This window comes from Hippoglossus hippoglossus, chromosome 5 (assembly GCF_009819705.1).
Source record: "Hippoglossus hippoglossus isolate fHipHip1 chromosome 5, fHipHip1.pri, whole genome shotgun sequence".
NCBI classification, from domain to species: domain Eukaryota; kingdom Metazoa; phylum Chordata; class Actinopteri; order Pleuronectiformes; family Pleuronectidae; genus Hippoglossus; species Hippoglossus hippoglossus.
In genome coordinates this window covers 30247453-30270480 of record NC_047155.1, presented here as the reverse complement: position 1 = coordinate 30270480, position 23028 = coordinate 30247453, and the positions used below count along the sequence as shown (strand labels likewise).

The 23028-nt window shown below is 41.1% G+C and overlaps 1 protein-coding gene and 1 long non-coding RNA gene across 2 annotated transcripts; one reads left to right on the top strand and one right to left on the bottom strand.

Moving 5' to 3' along the window:
• Positions 1-5580: 5580 nt before the first annotated feature.
• LOC117762286 lies at positions 5581-6482 on the top strand. The gene is made up of 2 exons (XR_004613992.1): positions 5581-5764; positions 5851-6482. It is a non-coding gene; the product is annotated as an uncharacterized LOC117762286 (long non-coding RNA).
• A 3398-nt stretch (positions 6483-9880) lies between these two features.
• On the bottom strand, positions 9881-22441 carry LOC117762264 (serine/threonine-protein kinase 35-like). The gene is given in 6 exon segments (XM_034586852.1): positions 9881-9943; positions 17746-18487; positions 20351-20633; positions 20635-20684; positions 20687-20904; positions 22321-22441. Coding segments are annotated over 4 exon segments (1206 nt in total). The 5' UTR covers positions 20841-20904; positions 22321-22441; the 3' UTR covers positions 9881-9943; positions 17746-17768.
• Between the last annotated feature and the right edge of the window lie 587 nt (positions 22442-23028).

Sequence of the window (23028 nt, the reverse complement as noted above, 5' to 3'; positions counted from 1 at the left end):
GGTGGAGAAAGCACCCTTTTCACATTGACTTATACATTTGAAAAAAAGGAACATACACTGCTCAAAATGTTTTATTTGATAAACAAATTATTCAATTCAAAAAAATCTTGCATGATGTATATTGTATTATTTATTGAGAGCAAATGAAATAGCAACGTTCAATGAAAACCAAAATCTGTCACATGTCCTCAGTGTGAACCTGCTCTCATCAGTGAAGGGAACAGGGCACCAGAGGCGGATCTGATAATGCTGGTGTTCTCTCTCTCAATCGAGCTGCACGGTACTGGGCTGTGAGCACAGGCCCCACGAGAGGAAGTCAGGCCCTCTTGCCACCCTCATGGAGTCTGTTTCTGACAGTTTGATCAGAAACATGCATACCAGTAGCCTGCTGGAGGTCATTTTGTGGAGCTCTGTCACTGCAGATACCGGTCCTGCTGCTGTGTTGATGCCTTTCTCCGCCCTGTCCAGCTCTCCTCGTGTAACAGCCGATCTCCTGGTATCTCCTCCATGCTCTTGAGACTGTGCTGGGAGACACAGCAAACCTTCTTGTGACCACACGTATGGATGTGCCATTCTGGAGGAACTGGACTACCTGTGCAACCTGACTGGGCTGCAGGTACCGCCTCATGCTACCAGTAGTGACAAGGACACTAGCAAAACAAAAAAATAGAAAAGAATCAGTCAGGAAAGATAAGGAGAGAGCAATTGTCTGTGGTCACCACATGCAACACCACTTCCTTTTTGGGGTTTCTCTTGCTTTTGCCTCTCCATTGCACCTGTTGTCACTTTTATTTGTACCAAAGCCGGTGAAATTTATTCACAATAACTTGTGCTTCCTAGATGGTCAGATTGATATACCTGAAGTTAGAAACCTCAGAGAGAGCCACATGTGAGGGATCCCTCTCCCAGGACGGACAGAAGTGCAATAGATGTCAAGTGTAAAGGAGAACATCAGCAAGATAAAGGTATTTGCAGCACTGATTATAATAAACACTTTGTAGCATAACTGAAGGTCAATGAATTGATGGATTATTGTCAGTAATGGTCGAGTATCTTAGGAGAAATATTATATATCAAGCAGTCTTGTTGTATTCATAGTCCATGGTCAGCAGCCACCACGATCATGATCCACCATCAAGATCGGATGCCACTATAGTCCTCAGTCATTGTCCACTGCCACCATCAGGATCCACCATCAGCTGCCACCTCAATTGTGGTCCACCACCACTCTCTTTTTGAGAAAGGACATGTCTGATATTTGAGATGTTACGCAAGTGAAAGAAGGCGGTCCTTGCAATTTGTTTTAAGTGAGAATTAAAGGACAAATCGGGATCGAAGATCACTCCCAAGTTCCTGACTGTTTCATTGGAAGCAAAGGCAATGTCGTCTAGCGCAGCTATATCATTAGATAATGCATCTCTAAGGTGTTTAGGGCCAAGTATTAGAACCTCTGTTTTATCTGAGTTCAATAAGAGAAAATTGCGGGTCATCCAGGTTTTTATGTCCTTGAGACATGCTTGGAGTTTAGTTAATTGATTACATTGTTCAGGTTTTATTGACAAGTATAACTGGGTGTCATCCGCATAGCAGTGTGAGTGTGTCCTGATAATGTTTCCTAGTGGAAGCATATATAACGAGAATACATTATATATACAGAGCCCTGTGGAACACCGTGGTTAACTTTGGTGCACACAGATAACTCATCATTAATTTGCACGAATTGGAATTGATCTGAAAAATATGATTTAAACCAGTTTAGGGCGGTTCCTTTAATGCTAATTAACTGTTCTAGTCTGTAATAAAAGTTGATGGTCAATTGTGTTGAATGCTGCACTAAGATTTAACAGAACGAGGACAGACACAAATCCCTGATCTGAAGCTATTAGAAGGTCATTAGTGACTTTTGCCAAGGCTGTCTCCGTGCTGTGATTAGCTCTAAACCCTGACTGAGAGTCTTCATATACATTACTTTCCTGGAGAAACTCGCACAGCTGATTGGCTACAACCTTTTCAAGGATTTTTGACAGAAAGGGGAGGTTGGATATCGGCCTGTAGTTGGCTAAAACCTCCAGATTTTAACCCTAACCCTTTAGGAAGGGGTTTGATTACAGCTAGTTTAAAGGACTGTGGTACATATCCTGATGATAGTGACAGATTGATTGTGTTCAGTAATGTACAATCAATTAGGGGCAGAATTTCTTTAAGTAATTTTGTAGGAATGGGATCTAAGATACAAGTTGTTGGTTTAGAACATGAGATTATTTTCGTCAGCTGATCAAGGGTGATCAGAGAGAAGCTGTCTAAATAATTGGTAAGATTCTCAGCAGTTTCTGAGATTTCTATTCTTGATGGGGTATTAGTGCCAACTGAGGGCAGGAGATGGTTGATTTTATTTCTAATAGTTAGAATTTTATCATTAAAGAAGTTCATAAAGATATTGCTATTTAGGGATCGAGGAATACTGGGTTCGGTGGAGGTGTGACTCTCTGTCAGCCTAGCTACAGTGCTGAAGAGAAACCTGGCGTAGTTTTATTTTCTTCTATTAGTGTGGAGTAGTAGGCAGCTCTTGCTTTGTGGAGGGCCTTCTTATATGCTTTAACACTATTCTACCAGGCTAGGAGATATTCAACACGGTGGCTGGAGCGCCACTTCCTTTCTAGTTTTCTTGATACTTGTTTTAACTCATGTGTCTTGGAATGATACCGGAGCTAATTTACTATGTTTTACACGTTTCTTTTTTAGAGGCGCTATTGAGTCTAATGTTAATCGGAATGACTTTACAGAGCTATCGACAAGATGGTCAATCTCAGTGGAGCTAGGGTTTTTAAAGAATTCGTTGGTTATATCGACAGATAATACAGGTTTAAATGTAATTGGAATTATTTCCTTAAATTTAGCTACAGCACTATCAGGTAGACATCTAGAAAAGGAGTTTTTTCTTAGTGGCATATATTCTGATAATGAAAAATCGAAGGTTATTAAATTATGGTCTGATAGAATTGGATTAAGCGGAAGTACTATTAGATGTTCAATTTTGACACTGTATGATAATACAAGGTCAAGTGTGTGGTTACAACAATGAGTAGGTTGTGTACACACTGACTGAAACCAATTGAGTCTAGTACTGAAATAAATGCTACGCTAAGGCTATCATTATTATTGTCAACATGAATATTAAAGTCACCAACAATAATAATTTTATCGGTCTTTAGGACTAGGTTTGATAAAAACTCAGGGAATTCCGTTAAAAATTCAGAATAAGCCCCAGGAGCACGGTAAACTACAGCAAATATAATTGGCTGTTGGTGTTTCTTGGATGGGTGTGGAAGACTAAGAACAAGACTTTCAAATGAGTTGTAGCTTAGTTTAGGTTTAGGATTAATTGATAGACTGGAGTTAAAAATAGCAGCAACTCCTCCTCCTCGGCCAAATTCTCGGGGAACGTGTGAATTTACATGACTGGGGGGAGTAGATTCATTTAGGCTGATATATTCATCGAGATGCAGCCAGGTCTCAGTGAGGGACAATAACTCAATGTTGTGATCTGAGACTAGTTCATTAACTAAAATAGCCTTTGATGATAATGATCTTATGTTTAAAAGACCACATTTAAAAGTCTTTGTTTCTTGAATACTGGGTTTCGGTGGAGGTGTGACTCTCTGTCAGCCTGGCTACAGTGCTGAAGAGAAAACCTGGGGTTGTTTTTATTCTCTTCTATTAGTGTGGAGTAGTAGGCAGCTCTTGCTTTGTGGAGGGCCTTCTTATATGCTTTAACACTATTCTTCCAGGCTAGGAGATATTCAACACGGTGGCTGGAGCACCACTTCCTTTCTAGTTTTCTTGATACTTGTTTTAATTCATGTGTCTTGGAATTATACCACGGAGCTAATTTACTATGTTTAACACGTTTCTTTTTTAGAGGCGCTATTGAGTCTAATGTTAATCATAATGACTTTACAGAGCTATTGACAAGATGGTCAATCTCAGTGGAGCTAGGGTTTTTTAAAGAATTTGTTGGTTATATCGACAGATAATACGGGTTTAAATGTAATTGGAATTATTTCCTTAAATTTAGTTACAGCACTATCAGGTAGACATCTAGAAAAGGAGTTTTTTATTAGTGGCATATATTCTGATAATGAAAAATCGAAGGTTATAAAATTATTGTCTAAGTACTATTAGATGTTCAATTTTGACACCGTATGATAGAAACAAGGTCAAGTGTGTGGTTACAACAATGAGTAGGTTGGTGGTACACACTGTCTGAAACCAATTGAGTCTAGTACTGAAATAAATGCTACGCTAAGGCTATCATTATTTTGTCAACATGAATATTAAAGTCACCAACAATAATAATTTTATCGGTCTTTAGGACTAGGTTTGATAAAAACTCAGGGAATTCCATTAAAAATTCAGAATAAGCCCCAGGAGCACGGTAAACTACAGGAAATATAATTGGCTGTTGGTACTTCTTGTATGGGTGTGGAAGGACTAAGAACAAGACATTCAAATGAGTTGTAGCTTAGTTTAGGTTTAGGATTATTGATAGACTGGAGTTAAAAATAGCAGCAACATCCTCCTCCTCGGCCAAATTCTCGGGGAACGTGTGAAATTTACATGACTGGGGGAGTAGATTCATTTAGGCTGACATATTCATCGAGATGCAGCCAGGTCTCAGTGAGGGACAATAAATCAATGTTGTGATCTGAGACTAGTTCATTAACTAAAATAGCCTTTGATGATAATGATCTTATGTTTAACAGACCACATTTAAAAGTCTTTGTTATACTATGAGAATTAAGTGTTCCCTTCATTTTTTGATTTATGTATGTGTATTATCATTATTTAGTTACTTATTCATTTCTGCATTATGTGCTGTTGATTGTCGTTATTATTCTCTTCTTCGGGTGGGCAGGGGGGCACTGTTGGTATGATATTGGTATTATTAATGTACTGATGTTGTAGTGCGCAGGGGTTTAAGGGGTGATGGTGTGTCTTGGTAAAGAAGTCTGTTTTATGTGGAAAATCAATAAATATAGATTTAAAATAAAAAATATGCCTTACATTTTACCGATATTGACGTTGTGATTAAAGTTGTCATGTGCATTCATGTGTAATGTAGTAGTGCATTATGCAATTAGTGTAACACACCGTCTGTACCATCCATGTGTCTGACAGGAAGTCTTTTGTGTCAAAGTAAATTTCTAAAAGTACTTAACAGACCCACAGAGGTTAAATACACGAAAAGTCCCATTTGTCAATTAGAATTGAAGCCTTTTGATTGAGAGGTGGAAAATCTTCAAGAAAGACAAGCAAGTCCAGTTGCCTATGTATGCCTTCAGAGCTCCTGAAGATACCATGACCTGAATGACTGAGAATCTTCACAGACATAGTTGGTTATGGGTTTTCATGAGATTTTTTGACATTTGATAGATTTTAAACTACACAAGAGTAAACCTACAGCTCTACTTCTTACAGCAGAATGGCAAAAGACAATAAGGTGTTGTTAAAAGTTACCTAGTGTTCATCATGCGGGCACAGGGTAGTATAGGCACACACAGGCAGAGATGGGCAAAAATACATCAAAATGTATTTTGATACAAAATACAAAATACCCCTCAAATAAATGTATTAAAATAAAATACAAAATACTGGTGCCAGAAAATGTAACAAAATACAATACATGTAATTTGTATTTAAAATATAGGAAATACTTTTTCTGGATTTTCCGTTTTCTCACAATTTGGTATAGCAGAGCATTCAGGTTTGGGCTATATAATGTACACAAAGCTCTGGTGAACCCCACAAAAAGGAAGAACCGTCACAGAATGTCAGTGTAACTAAGCAAAGCTATTTTTATTAATGGGACTTAACAGCCCATAAACTTTGGCTTTGTATCAACAAGAAAATATTCATCACATATGAATAGCATCACACATTAGGCCTATGTATACTATAAAAACAAAATATAGAATTAAAACCAGTTGTACACAGGTAAAGAGCCTAAATAAATTACTGTACATCAAGTTCTGCACAGAAAAATGAATACAAATAAAAGGTAAATAGTAAATCAATACAAAAGTGAACAGGTAACTTAACAAGTGAGTAGCCTACTTACTTCTCTTTTACATTGGCCAGTGGCATGGTAGCCTACTTATTTCTCTCTTACATTGGCCAGTGGCATGGTAGGCCACATAGTTCTATATTACAGTGTTAAGTGTCTCATACAGGTTCACACTGACATCTTTATGACATAATAATCCTTCCATTTTGGTTCTTGAGACCCAACCACTGAGTAGCCAGTTTAGTTGCCTTTAAGAACAACTAACTTTTCAAATATTTCTGGTGTCAACCGCCTCCTGTGCGGATGGAATATTATTCCTGCAAACGCGAACAGTCTCTCAACCGGAGCTGAAGAGGGGAGGGTTGTGTTAAATCGAACAAAAAGGAGCTTGATAAGTGGGTACTGCTGAAGAGAAAGCCGGTCTTTTCTGGTGTCCTCCAGAAAACGAAGGGTCTCTAACTCAGCTTTGCTGTGGCTTGTGATCTCCTGTCTTTCCTGGACTTGAGTTTCTTCAAGCTGAGAAAACAAAGAAGTCATCTTCCTCATCATCTTGGAGGTTGGAGGAAAGCCGTTTCACTCTCTGCCACCAGGCCAAGATCTTCAGCTGAGTGGAGCATAAGCTGGTGGATTCGCCCTCCTTCCTCCTGACAATCGTGGTGGTAGCCAGCGTATTTTGAAGAATGGGTGAGTAACTGTTGCCAAGATGGCTTTTGTTCACATCCGTCTTCAACTCCAGACAACTACTTTTCTCAAAACCTACCAAGATGGCTTGTAAAAGGGGAGAGGTGTGCCTTAGGTTGGAGGCTTGTAGGGTCATGGAGTTTGGATTTGCACAGCAAAAAGGGTAGGGATAAGTTTCACCATAGTAGCAGGATATCTGACCCTGTAGCCGATCTATGGCTACTGCAATAGGTCTCAGGATTTTGCAGTACTACTGCCAGGTAGTCAAGCTCCACCTCTTTGAATGGAGGGAGCTGAAGTTTTTCCCATCATTTCAGGTAGTTTGTCTCTTAAAGTGGCCAGCTGATTCAAACTGTCATACATAGAATTCCAACGTGTTGGGCATGGTGTTTTCAACTGTTCTTTTGTCACTTCTGACAGGAGAGTTCTGCCGTCTTGGGTCTTTTTGATGAATTCCACAAAGCTGAGCACTTTCCCATGGCTGTGTGGTTTCAGACGGGAGAGTGTGGGAGAGTCCTTCATCGCCTGCTTCGCATCAGTGGGTACACACTAAGCTCAATGTATGAGCGAGAGGTAACCTCAACCTTTATTGAGGGTTGTGTAATAAGTAAAAATAACAGATTTTCATTTCCAACAAATGGCATTAATTACGTGTAGAACCAAGGTCTGTATATTCAGTTGAGATAGGGTGAAGTCATTCATATAGTTTCTGTCAGGATGAACAAATGACTAAATTAAAATCTCCAGACCGGGATTGTTAAACTTAAGTCAAATAAAAGCAATTCCTTTGAAATCTGAACAAAATCTTAACAGTCCATCACCATGTGCTCATATTTAGTTCAAAATAAAAATTTCCAACCCAGCTAAATATTAATTCAGTAGTGATGGTAAGGTGGGTGGCCAGACTTTCAAGCAGTGAACCAAAGTACATCATGGCCTGTGTTGAGCTAGAGATGTGTACACATCTTTATAAGTGTGAACTTATTTTCTCAAAATGAAGCATTAAAACAGAAAGAAACAATCAATCAATCAGCTGTGGCGCTTATACAATCCAATACTTTATAACCACACAAAAAGAAAACTGCACACACCTAACAGATGCTGAAATGACAATAAACAAAAAAGCTGTTGCAGGTTTCATTTCTAACGGAGGAAGGAATGTCTGGAAAAATTTAACAATGTCTCAGTAAAGAAAATGTGTAGAAACAAGAGGTAGAACAGACTCTGAAATGATTTAGGGTCCCAGCTGAATTCAACACATGATACACTATTACACACTCATTCAGATGAAGAAGTCCTCAGACTTCAAAAGAACAATCTACTGATTTTCAACATTTAGCCATGGTCTTTCACATCACATTTTTGATCACAGGCAACACATAAACTAAATAAAAATCCTGTTCATAAGAGTTGAGAAGCTATCATGGCGAAATAAATATGCGGCTCTACTCGTTTCACATAAATGGCACTTGTTCCAGCATAAAGTCATAAGCTCTTTTTACTACCCTGATTTCAATCATAACATAAATGGGGGGGGGGGGCGGTTTCAAGGCACCAGAGGTACAACAACCTGGAGTGGAACTCCAACTGTAATTTCAAGTGTCATTTATATGACAGGCAGCCAGAATCCATGTCAGCAGCAAAGACTTGGGCTTAAATGAAATTGGGAATATCTGTCAAGTAAACTACTTCATAACATAACATCCACCATGTCAGGCCTCTAGGTTAGGATGCGTTTATACTTTCAATTATCTACTGGCTAATATGCTTTTTACAGTGAGACATTAGAAATTCTGCCATACTGTTTATAAAAAGGAAACTATCAATTTAATTTAAAAGTATGGTTGGCATCTGGAAATTTAAGGCAATGCTGTGAATCTATGAACTTATTTTTAACAATATTCAATTTACATTTTTTTTTGTCTTCTTAGATTTTTTTTGTTTGACTTTATCCAATATGACATGTACCATGACGGAGGGTTTTATACAAACTGTTCACTTGTTCTAACTGACAATGAATCATATGTAGCATACATCTGTGTAAACCAAGTTGTCTGGAGAAATATAAACTGGAAAAGGGACTGACACTGTTTTCTGTTGTCATCAGGTAAAACTGTCAAATCTCTCTGGGACCAAACATTGTACTGATGCTTACCAGATCACTGTTGTAACAACAGGTTATCAACACAAAATCCACTAAAACAAAACAGCAACTGTTAGCATATAAAACAGCAAAAACAAATCCAGAGTTCATTTTTACAAGTTTTATAAAAAATAAGGAAAATAAAACTATATGGTTTCCAGTAGTTCTATTAAAGTGCTAGCCATGTGGAAGCCCAAATCCCTGTGAACACACACATTCACAAACATATACACTAGTTTCGTTTTAGAGTCACTGTGCTGCTCCTGATTCGACACAGTGCCACTGTCCCGTTTTCTGATGGGAATGTCTCCAGATGTCTAAATGATGATTTGGCTACATCAGAGGAAGTGTTCCACTAGTAGATGCAATGTTTCACTTTATTAGAATATTAAAGGCAGGACAATCTATCAGAACTGACAAATGGCCTAGTTGTAAACAACTTTGCAACAAAAAGAATCCCATTCAGCATCAAAACTGCAGGTTTCAAGGCCACCCCACACTAAGACAGGAACAAAGATAACAATGTGAGAATCTACACAATATGGATGATGGTGATCTGTGAACTGCTGACTGAGCACTCACTGCACGCTCCAGCTGTGTCTGAGGTTCAAACATCCGTTATAAAACAAAACACCAACTCCATGCATGAGCCCCTTCGCACATGACCTTATTCAAGTTAACGTCTTCATAATTTTGATTTCATTCCACAGGAATGTGGTTTTCGGCAGCCACAATGACTCCCTCCAGTGTCATCTGCCACGTTCAACATGACACCCTGTAAATTCAGATGCATTCTCATTGTTTCTTTAATTCATCAAATCACTTACAAGGTGATACCAACATTGTAGCAAACCACTGTTGGTATAGTTGTGGAATGAACTCGGCCAATCACTTGAGGAAAATAATTCTTAGTACGATTTATTTATTATATATAGTTATCATTCTTGGTGTGGACAGCCATTCACTGCTTTCCTTTGCTTCTCCTTTTTTTTCAGGCTTTATATCAACACAGGGAGACCCTCACTGCTGTAGAAGCTCCAGGTAGCAACACGTGTCTGAAAAATAAGAGTTTGAGAGTTTATCTGCATGTGAGACCGGGTAGAAACAAGATGCAGGGTCTCTTATGGAAATGTCTGGAATTGCTGAGAAAAAACTAAATCAGATAGCACCCTCTTGTGTCATATGATTGATTGGGTAGGGGAAAAATCTGCATGTATAATCTGATTACTACATTGCATGTAAACACTGTCTGGTTACCTCCAAAACCTGATATCTTGGAGTAGCCCACTTTCTAATGTGCATGCAAACATCTGGACTGTGTCGTCAGTAAACTGTAAGTTCATAAGACACAAGATATTAGGGCAAAGTTTCCACATGTGCACAAGAATGATAAAATAAAGGGACAAGATCAACTAAAGCTCGAAAACCATTCAAGCTCCTCAGAAGACTGACATTTCAAAAGATGTCATCCAGATGCTGTTACACAGTTAAAAGGGGTCATGTCAAGAAAACCTCACTTTTCAGGGTTTTTGAACATTTGAATCTCTGGGGTACATAGCCGTGCAGAAAATGTAAATATCCCCACAGCAAATTTTTAGGGGATGTCTGAAAACATGGTAATAAGTGAGCTGCTCAGATGGAACCTCTATGTACGCAGGAGCTGAGGAGCTCATGGAATTAGAGCGCCCCCCCTCTCTCTGAATTGGCACAAAGTCTCCACCCATAAATTCAGAATACGCAAATGTTCAACTTTTTCTGCAAGCATGTATATTACTCTGTTTATGGTGCCATAGATGAGCATGGATCTTTACATTGGGCATATCCAGTTGCAGGAGAGGCTCTTCAACTAGCTGAAGAGCAGACAGGGGCATTCCTCAATCTCAACACACACCATGAATCTTTCTTTCCCTACCCCAGCCCTGCCTCACACAGGAACATCACACTAACCCTAACCCTTAACAGCAAGCAAACTGCACCCACCCTCTGGTACATAAGTGCAAATGCGGTTTACTTGGCTTCTGCCATGTAACGGTCATTGAGCTCTGTTCCTCAGAGAGAGACACTGCTCCTTTCGATGCAATCACTGCTCTAAACTTCCCTCCTTGACGCAAAGTAGTTGTTCACTACCCACAATCGCTCAGTCTCTTTAGCTGCTTTGAGACATGCATTGAACTCTGGAGATCCTCCGGACTTTCTCCGGATGGGCTCTATGTGTGTCAGCAAATGCCCAAGTAAGAGCCCTCCCGAAATGTCTGGGGACTTTCTCCATCTTGCCCCCAAGTATTAAAGCTCCTATAAGGAGTTTTTAAAGGGGACATTGTATGGCCATTTTACCACAAGTTGATATGGTTCCTTGGGGTCTTAATGAAATGTCTGTAACATACTTTGGTCAAAATACCACAAGGATCATTTAAAACAGCACCCTTTTTACCCTGTATAAAACAGCCCTCCATAGAGTGACCTGTTTTGAGTGCCTGTTCCTTTAAATTGCTAATGAGCCAGCTCCCCCCTCCCCCCTCTCCCCCCATGATTTTAAACGATATAAATTACATATTTTATATGATATAAATTATCAAATATGCATCCCATACTTTGTATTCCCCTTCTGTGCCCTGGAGTTTTAATTTTCCCAATCACATAATTAAATGTCCCCCCTCTGCCCATCCACTACAAGCACACAAGCAGACAGACAGAGAGAGAAAGAGAGGTGGGGGGGGGGGGGGGGCTATGAAGACCATCATTTACCCCCGAACCCCGACATTCAACGGGTACAACAACAAGCGGAGAAAGCAGAATCGCGGGCTGACCTTATATACAGTGCCTTGCATAAGTATTCACCCCCTTTGGACTTTTTTACATTTTGTCATGGTATAACCACAGATTAAAATTTATTTCATCGTGAGTTTATGTAATGGACCAACACAAAATAGTGCATCATTTGGAAGTGGGGGGAAATATTACATGGATTTCACAATTATTTACAAATAAAAATCTGAAAAGTGTTGAGTGCATATGTATTCACCCCCTTTACTGTGAAACCCCTAACAAAGATCTGGTGCGACCAATTGCATTCACAAGTCACATTTGCAAGTCACATAATTAGTAAATAGGGTCCACCTGTCTGCAATTTAATCCCAGTATAAATACACCTGTTCTGTGACGGACTCAGAGTTTGTTAGAGATCATTACTGAACAAACAGCATCATGAAGACCAAGGAGCTCACCAAACAGGTCAGGGATAAAGTTGTGGAGAAATATGAAGCAGGGTTAGGTTATAAAAAAATATCCAGAGCTTTGAACATCTCTCTGAGCACCATAAAATCCATCATAAGAAAATGGAAAGAATATGGCACAACCGCAAACCTACCAAGAGGAGGCCGTCCACCCAAACTGAAGAGTCGGACAAGGAGAAAATTAATCAGAGAAGCAACCAGGAGGCCCATGGTTACTCTGGAGGAGTTGCAGAGATCCACAGCTGAGGTGGGAGAATCTGTCCACAGGACAACTATTAGTCGTCTACTCCAACAAATCTGGCCTTTATGGAAGAGTGGCAAGAAGAAAGCCATTGTTGAAAGGGATCCATAAAAAATCCCGTTTGGAGTTTGCCAGAAGCCATGTGGGAGACACAGCAAACATGTGGAAGAAGGTGCTCTGGTCAGATGAGACCAAAATTGAACTTTTTTGGCCTCAATGCAAAACGCTATGTGTGGCGAAAACACAACACTGCCCATCACCCTGAGCACACCATCCCAACAGTGAAATATGGTGGTGGTAGCATCATGCTGTGGGGATGCTTCTCTTCAGCAGGTACAGGGAAACTGGTCAGAATAGAGGGAAAGATGGATGGAGCCAAATACAAGGAAATCCTTGAAGAAAATCTGATGGCAGTCTGCAAAAGACTTGAGACTGGGGCGGAGGTTCATCTTCCAGCAGGACAATGACCCTAAACATACAGCCAGAGCTACAAAGGAATGGTTTGGATTAAAGAATGTTAATGTCTTAAAATGGCCCAGTCAAAGCCCAGACCTCAATCCAATAGAGAATCTATGGCAAGACTTGAAGATTGCGGTTCACAGACGGTCTCCATCCAATCTGACTGAGCTTCATCTTTTTTGCCAAGAAGAATGGACAAACCTTTCCATCTCTAGATGTGCAAAGCTGGTAGAGACATACCCCAAAAGACTTGCAGCTGTAATTGCAGCGAAAGGGGGTTCTACCAAGTATTGACACAGGGGGGGTGAATACTTATGCACCCAACAGATGTCAACTTTTTTGTTCTCATTATTGTTTGTGTCACAATAAAATTTATTTTGCACCTCCAAAGTACTATGCATGTTTTGTTGATCAAACGGGAAAAAGTTTATTTAAGTCTATTTGAATTCCAGTTAGTAACAGTACATAATGGGAAAAAGTCCAAGGGGGGTGAATACTTATGCAAGGCACTGTATACAGTCTATGGGGCTGACCAGCGCGGAGAAATGCGCGTCCCGTGTGAACAGCCAGGCGGCTGCGCGCTTGAGAACGGCGCTGCGCTGCCTCGCTGCATCCGGTGTAAAGAGTGTGGGAGCTCTGTGTGTTTGTGACAGTGCTGAACATTGCGGAACTCTTCCACACTGCTGGCTGTGTGGCGTTGACACAAATTCCAGCTCACGCATGGGAGAGCGAGCGGTCGCGCCCGAGCAGCTGCTGCAGCCTCCCAGTCCCAACGATCCAGACAAATGCCACGTGAGTGAATCGCGGGCTGACCAGCGCGGAGAAATGCGCGTCCCGTGTGAACAGCCAGGCGGCTGCGCGCTTGGGTACGGCGCTGCGCTGCCTCGCAGCCTCGCTGCGTCCGGTGTAAACCCGGCATAACGAGTGTGGGGGGGCGGGGGGGGTGGGCCAAGGCCATGTAGGGAGACTTCCAGTGTATTATTACGACACAATACACAGGAAGCTCATTCGAGTCACTCAAGCATGACGTTTCTGACTTAGAGGAACCATAACAAAACGCGCAAGTGTTTTTGGGTTGGTAGACATGCCAGATACCCACATTAACATGTAGAAGCACTAACAAAGTGGAATTTGCATGATATGTCCCCTTTAAGTGGTTATCAAAAAGTTTTATGTTAACATAAGTGCTACTTTATGACCTACAACAGCAATGTGACAATCAGAGATAACTTTATTTTTCTATAAACTATCCTCAATGTCTGTCGCTGGGACGAATTACACGCAAAGTCAGGGCAACGATTTACGACAAGCTTATGTTTATGCGGAGGGAGAGGAAACAGAAGCAGGCGGTTTACCAGTACAGACCAGCACTCCCGAGTTTGTTCATCGCCATCTCCACGTCTCTTACAAACAAGATGGATGAGATCGGATCAGAATGAGAATTACGACACATACCTTATTACCTTTTGATATTCCAGTCAACTTTAAGCACCTATACATGTACACCTATACACCTATACGAGTGATTTGGTTTTTCTCAAGTAGGATGTTCCATTCGCCCGCAAGAAGAGGGGAGTATGGATTTCTCGTACCTGTATATATTTATTTAATGAATGGTTATGTTAAATCAGTTCTAATATTGTTACAAGATTGTCTTTACTGACAAATGGATTGGCTCTGGAATCGCTCTCTGAGATTGGATTTGGAGCTGAGAGACACTGTGGTCTGACAAAAGGATGTAAACAGATGCAGTCCTTGTTTCATGTTATATCATTACAGTAAAAGCAATCCGAAGAGATCTACAGTGCCGCAGTGTTTTCTTGGGGTCTGTCCTGAACTCGCTATACGTGTCTGTTTTTCCACTTCTTCCAAAACAATTGCCATCTAGTGACACTGGTGAGTGTGCCAGTGAAGTTTACACTTGCGCACGCACGCACGCAAACATTCACGTGACAATTTATACTCGATGGTCGCGATATAGTAATTTTATACATCACACGTGGTACAAGCCGCATTACATCCGAGTATATTCGATATATGTCCCACCCCTGCAGCAAAGAATTATAGATGTATATTAGGGCTGTCAACATTTTTTACGTGGGATGATTAATTTGTGGAGTTAACGCGTTAATTTTTTTAACGCATGCGCAGAATGACCCGGTCCATGTACCCATACCCGCCCCCACTCACTTGCTTGGAGCAACACAGGCAGTGAGATCAGAGCTCGTTCACGTTAAGCAGCCGGTCAGTGACTTTGTAGAAGAACAGTGAAACAGAGTTTCTCTGGTCACAGCTGCTCAGTGATCAGCGCTGCTGCATCACGATCAGCGCAGCAAGTTTTTTAACTTGGTTATGTCCGTGATGATGTGTGTCGACCATCAGGCCCCTCTCCTGGATGCTGCGTGCTGGCTGCCACTGGATCCCCGTATTTTCGTCTCTGATCCTGAAGGCGTAATCTGCGCCGGCCCCGCCTTTTTCTTCAGAGACTTTTCTCGCGCCATCCTGTCTGTCTTTACGCCTACAAGTGGCGTCTTTGTGTGTGTCACTTTTGCAGTGACTACACCATGTCTTCTGCCGACATGTTCTCGCTCTGTGGCCTTTGGTGCCACACTTAAAACACACCATATCTGCGTCTTCATTGTTCCTGTCATATGCACTTTGCTTGGCAGGCCGCCGTCCGGGTCTAGCTGCAGTCTTCATCACATTATCGCTCGACTCTGCCGTGCTTAATTTTTCTGTGTCTTCGAAACTTCGTAGTTTTGTTTTAAACTCTGCAAACGTTATGTTATCATCATTATGTGCCACGTGTATTGCAAATGGTCTAAACTCCACAGGCAGTCCTTTTAAGACCATAGCTATCAGTAGGCCATCGCCTAACGTTTCACCTGCGTTCCTTAGCGCTGTGATGGCGGTTTCTGCCCTTATGATATAGTCCGTGACACTTTCTCTGCTTGTCTTCTGAAGCGATGGTGTACAAGTTGATTATCCGAGGTTTTCCCCTCCCGACATTATACCCCCTTAATATCTTCAGGGCTTCTCTTGCATTGTCGGGTGCATCCCTCATAATTAGCGAGAGGCTTTTATCGTCTAAAAGTTGAATTAGCTGATGCGTATGCTATCAGCATTTTTAGCACCTGCACATCAGGTAGACATACACTACTTCACTAACAGTGATGAGACAAGCTTGCGTCCCTACTTAGCGCTTCAGTGCCTCACAGTGGCATAATAATGATACTGCACCCCCAGTGAAATTACATACAGAACAGAACAGACACAATCCTTCTGTAACAACTGACAACTCTCAACAGAGATGAAGAGGAATTGAGATGGCTTACTTATCATTTCTTTTTTCATTTAGGTAGTTATTTGATGACTACTTTTGTTATTTTCCCAGAGCTGATGGTGGAAATAGGTAACGAGCGAGGAATCTTGCTTCTCTTCTCATCTCTGTGGAGAATTGCACATGCACAGTATCGATTCAAAACACAACAATGGCTGCATTGTTGTGTTTTTGCCGGTCTGGCAGTTTAACCAGGAGTCTCTGGTTTATGCTCTTGTTTAAGCAGCAGATGTTGTGTTCCGCAATATCACCAGACTCATGCATTTTTGAGAGTTGTTGAGTGAAGAGAAACTTCATAAATTTTGTGAAATGCTGTCTACAGCTAATTCTTAATCATTTGAGCCTTCTTGTAAATTTTTCAAACGTTATATATATATTAAGTTATTTATTTTTTAGTATAAAAAAATGTTTGTATACGTTTATCCAAGTGTGTTGGCTCAGTAGTGTTGGGGTCGGTTAAACCGCAAGGCACTCTGCTTTCTATTCTGTCCTCCTCGCTTGATTCTCTCTGTCTTACTTCACGACAGATGCGCAAGTCCTCCCATGCTCCATGGTTGTCTGACTCGGTGCATGCTGACAGAGCCACTATGCGAGCATCAGAAAGGAAATGGTGCAAATCGAAACACCCTGATGATCTGCTCCCTTATCAATCTCTTCTCTCTTCCTTCTCTGCCACTATTTCTGCTGCCAAAAGCTCTTTTTATCCTCAATTCCCATAGCCCGACACACAGACAGAGAGACAGTCTCTGTGTGTGTGTGTGTGTGTGTGTGGACTTGGTGGAGCTGTGCATGGCTCCCTGGTGTCTGCCCTGGACTTGCTGGCGCTGCAGACGGGCTGTGCGCCTTCTCCTGGCTGTGGAGCTGTCTGTGGTCTCTGCATCCATAGCCAGGGACTGTTTATGTTTATTTATTGCAAGTCATATCGTCATCGCGATATTAAACAACGTTAGCGCATATCACATGTTTTCCTAATATCGCGCGGCCCTACTTTCTTCTTTATCTATCTGTGATCAGATTTCCACACAGTCAGAGAAGTGTGCGTGCTGCTCATATGGTTCAGTTATAAAATCCTGCACAGCGTCACTCCTGCAGCTGCTGAAAGCCCAGTTGAAACATGTGACACAGCCCCTGTGGTCTTCATTTGCATATAACGCGGGGAAGAGAAATCCGATAAGTGGTCACTTGGATCACCCAAGACGCATCCTAGTCAGGCGTTAAGATGGCCATAGACCCTGTGATGGGACCTAAAAATGTACTACTTCAAACGACCTGTGATCTGCCCCAAAAATTCTCATCGGAACACCCTTAATATATGATCATGAAATCCAGCAAATAGTCCATCACAAAGTTTCACAGCAGGCATTGTCATATGTCAGTTCAGAAACCACTTTCCTACCCCATGTTTCACATTCTAATGTATAATAACGCATGTTTCAGATTGATGAGAAAAAAACCTCTAACATTATGTAAAGGAGCAAGGTCCTTCAGCTACAAAATTTATATTGCACCACACAGACATATAGCTCAACAGACAACTCATTGAAAAGGTCAGTGAAACAAAAGGGGGAAAATAAAAACACATACCTGTAAATCATCCTGGTTGAGGGTCAAGCAGCACACATAACCTGATCCATTCTGGCTTGCAGCTCGAAAGCATCAGGCCGGTCCTGAGGATTAACAGCGAGCATTTCCTGAAGCAGCTTCTTCACCCCATCAGACATGCATGACCTGCGTTTCTGTGGGATGTTCAGTACCATCTTTGGATTCTCTAGCAATGCCTCACCCACTGGTACAATGTCTGATCCTTGTCTAACATATGTTCCAAGCAATTCCCGCTTAGACTCTGCATCAATGAAAGTTATTCTCTCCAACATAGCCCAGATGATGATGCCTAGGGCAAATATGTCCGCCTTGGCTGTGTAGTGGCCCTCCCACACTTCTGGAGCCATATAGAAGTCTGAGCCACATGCTGATGACAACCAAAACTTGTTGACATTGATGTTTTTGTTCTTATCTTCACTTTCATTGCCCTCATTGGTGTTACCCAAACCTGCACAAACTTTACTCAAGCCAAAGTCTGCCACCTTGAGGACCGGAGTCCCAGACTTCTCTGAGATGAGGATGTTATCAGGTTTAAGATCTCTATGGACAATATTATTTTCATGCAGGAAAGCGACAGCACTGGTCAACTGAAGCATGAAGCTATTATTAGTTTGTGGGTCAGGCTGCCGAGACAGGATAAACTGGTTGAGGTCACCGGCTTCACAGAACTCCATGATGAACCAGAGATAACAAGGCTCTTCTGGAGGACTGAGCACTCTCTCACCTGAAACAGAAACACACCAGTTAATCACAAATGTGACAAGGAGTTACACATGGATAAATAACATATTTTTCTACAAACAAAAAATGTCACATTTACATGGCCACCAGCTACAGATGTGGTAAATTTCCACATCAATTACTCATTGTTAAGGGAATAATGATGGTATTCATTATTCTTGGTCTCACTTCTTGCACTGCTACAACCACTTACACACACCAGCTGTTCTATAATGTCTGTACCCTCTTAAATATTATTTATTCTAAAACCACCACAAACTCCCCCGAAGTAGTGATCTCTGTCCACGCTGAAAAAGTGTTCTACAGACTGTTTTTTCATTGTCTCCCCCTATTCTTGCCAAAATGCTTTTTTTAAACAATTGATCAAACTATTTCTTCTTTCTTATGGTGTGGAAAGGAACTGGGGTTGAACCTGGAGGATAATTGGTGGGACAAGGCACTTGACAAGATTCACACAGGCTCAACTTGCGCTCATTTGACACTAATACAGTTCAAGGTATTATTTAGAATAAATTTTTCAAAAGCGTGACTGTCCCAAATATATCCCAATGTCATTGAAGTTATGACAAATGCCATTCTTCATCCTGCAATTTAACCCATATGTTTTATTCTTGCCTATCATTATCTCGCTTCTGGCATAACTACTTTTATACTATGTCAAAAATTCTTTCAATAACTATAACAGTCTGTCCCCAAATTGCTACATTTGGGCTTCCTGAAGATTGTGACAAGTAGACATTCTGGCCTTCAACTCTTTACTAGCAAGACACCATCTTCTGCTTCACTGGAAGACCACTAGAGCTCCCTCAGGCTCTCAATGGCTGAGTGAGGTCATGTCTCTTCTAAAACTAGAGAAGATTAAATATTAATAGCGAGGTAATACTGATAAGTTCTTTAACAAGTGGCAATCTTTCTTAACATTCTTCATCTCTCTTCCTTCTCTGTATCCTGATTGATGGGCCCCGCCCTACCCCACCCCTCTTCCTTTTTGTTGTTTTTAATTATTTTTATTTTTTGTTAATTCTTTATTTTATTAATACTTTTTTTAAGACATCTGTAAAAAAAAAAAAAAAAATGTAGAAACTATGGCAAATTTTACATTTGACCCATTGAGCCTCGCTGTACCTCTGATTGTACTATCATTATTTCTATAGGCGTTAACGGTGATTCTCGCTGTCAAAATGTAATTTCTATGCATTCCTTGTGCCATATTTTCAATAAAATAGAGGGGGGGGCGAAGAAGGGCAGTAGTTGTCAGGACAATGTGAAGAATACCTATAAACCGAACCCACACAGAAGACTCCATCTTGAGTGTGAGCCTTAAATGTGCCCATCCCCCAAGGAGTCAGCGTCATGGCGACAACAAGTCTAGTTGAAAGAATAATTCACAAAACAAAGATTGCCACACAAACTATACCTTGCAGGTGTAAATATAAGTCATTGACACTCAGCTACATGTTGATGCTACAAGTTACAATATAAAAGACAGAACCACCAATGACACGTTCGAGACAGCCTCCTCTGGGCTTTACATAGAAGTACCTCTGAGTTGACTAATAAGACACCCACATAAACTGATGATTGATAGGCACCAGCAATTGAATATCTGGAAAGACCCTATCAATAACATTGATACATGTGACCATGTAAACAGTCTACCAGTTTCTAAATCGAACCCCAATTGTTATTATTACGTTGTATAAATAAGATAAGCACTTCTATGCTAAAACAAAATACTACCGGACATATAAACGGCAACTTCTCTCATTCAACGCTGAGGGAAGCAGCTCTAATCCAATCACAGTCGTGGTGACTGAAACGGGTAACGTTGGAAAACCGGACTGACCTTTTAGTGAAGTCTCTACCAGACGCAGGTACTGTTTGGACAGTTTGTTCCCGTGACTCATTTTCTGGGCCATACCGTTCCTCTGCAGCACACACTCTTCCAGCTGAACCACATTCTCGTGCCTTTTCTCCAGACTCGCTAAAGCCCAGAACTCCTGCAAGGCGAGTTCCACGTTTTCCGGCGCGTCGCACCGCAGTTTCTTCACAGCGACTTTAGCACCGGACCTCCGGGCCACCGCTTCGTACACGATGCCGTATGTACCCCTCCCCACCTCTCGCAAAAGGACTGTAGCGGGGCGCCATGACCCTCCGCTCCAGGCAATCATGCTTGAAGGGGCCGTGTCCTCCTCCATGTCATGGTCTTCCGTATTTCCCACGATCACACACCGCAGCACACTACCCTCGTCAACCCGTGCTCTCTTTTGCTGCCTGCAAACGACTCGCGCTGTCCTGCTGCGTCTTGGCCAGTTGACTCCACAAACTGTATCCATGTGTCCGCGTGACTATGTCACAAGTCAAACCTTGGGTAGAAAAATGTCCACATATTATCGTGTTCCCTTCGCATCTAGTTGAGAAACACCAACTCAGATACCTGCTCAACAATAGGTCAACGAAGAGAGGGGGTAACTGATAAAGAAACTTAGCTACAATGCATACAGTGTTCCGGTCAACACCTTCAAAATAAAACCTGGAGTGTTTTGAATGGCACGATGTGTCGCCAATGCGAAATTCACAACTGAAATGTAGTTCGTGACATGGGATTTTTTGTAAATAAAGTGTTTTTTAGTTTTTGCTTTTTAGGTAAGCCCATATTTTACCCACTGTACGCTCTATCAAACGAAATTCAGCTGTTCAAATTTGGTAACTTGAGCATAACAAGGCAGTTTTTATGTAATTGTGTAATTGTGCTCTAACCTATATTCAACTTACAGAAGTGTGATGTGGAAACCTAAAGCCTTTTAACAAATATTTCAACTATGAACATAAATAACAGCACTTCACACTTTCATAACAGTATTGGCACTTTATTAGCAGGATTTGCACAGAAAATTTTGCACATTGCACATTTGCACATCTTTCTATCAAGTCATTATTTATTGTTTATTGAGTGTTTGTGACTTGTTGAGGAGTAGTTTGACCAGTGAAAGAGCTGTCATCTTGCAGGTGCTACAGTGTGTAGTTGGCTCCGTCTGAAAGAGGAGGGAGTTAGATTAAGTATCCACCAACGCCGATTATATAAACATATATTCATAATTGATGAACGAAAGTTAAAATGTGTGTGCATCTGTGTAAATATGTGTGCTATATATCGTTCAAGTGTGGATTAAGTGAAGTAGTTTGGTGTATGTTAAGTGTGCATAAAACTCACCCGTCCTTTCCTCTGTCCGCTCCAGGTGTTCCATCCAAAACAGTCGCCCGGGCAACGTAGTCTCACGAAAGGGTCTTAAGATATCTTACGAAAAGTTATGCCAAACTTTTGTGTGAATTCCTACGAAAATGTTTTAGTGCGCCTGCGCAAACCTCTGCAGCAATATTCTCAAGCAGGGTGGCGGAGATCCCCTTATTCTTGGTGGAAAATGTAATATTTTAAGAATGTTTGTGCATTAAAATGCCTTTTGATAATATTTATGGCGAGAAATGTGTGTTTAAGTTTCAATATTTTTGTTAAGTGAATCTATACGATGTTTGGTTTGTTAGTTATTATGAAGATTTTTCACGTTTCTGTCGGTTGCTATGGGCGCTTTTCTCGCTCCCGGCTTTCAGACCAACAAAAACACCAGTCTGACTCTTTTCAAGTATGTGTTGTTATAAAAAAGAAGGTTATTTCCGGCCTATTCCAGGCTCTGTGTTAGTGCTTATTTACGACTAGGGGACGGGTGCAGAACTGACGTCATAAAGTCCACGTGTAGGGCTCACAGGATACAAAAATAGCAGGTTTTCTACAAATGTAGATGTTAATGTGTGTCAGTGAACACAAATTCAGTCAGCCCCCATTTTTAATGTAAGAAGGCATACACTCTTTCCATTATGATGGAAATGCATTTGTCGTTTACTCATTAGTGTATCTTCCTCCCATTTCGTGCTCAGCATGGTACTTCACGTGGGTGTGTCGTAAGACAGCATGAGCACGTGTTCGAGCTAGCTGCCTGCTGGGGGGTTGGGGGCAAGAGTACCTGGCTGCGGACAAGATGGCGGACATCCGTCCTCAACAAGTGCATGCGCAGTAGATGTCCATATACGCATGCGCAACAGACATCTCCTCACTTGACGGGAAATACTGCGATCCTATCAGCGGAAGTTGATCTTCTGTTGTTTTCTGTCCCATGAAGTGGAACAAACTCTTGCACGGATTTAACCCAAGAGTAACACACAAATTTAACAAAATACACAAACTGTGTTGATTAGAAATGTATTTTAAAAGTCAACTGACACACTGCACTTTACATTCGGTACCGTCTCATCTATACAGTTTAAGTTAATTCAACAAGTTTTTAAAAAGTCTCCAATTATTTTTAAATAATTTAAATCTAATTCAGTTACAAGCAATTTCTTATAAACAATGGGAAAATAGGCGATCGATGGATAGATAGATAGATTGATATTTACATATATCAATATTCACACAAAATACATGAAAATACACAAGGTGCAGTGGAAGTCATGATACTGGTGTGCAAA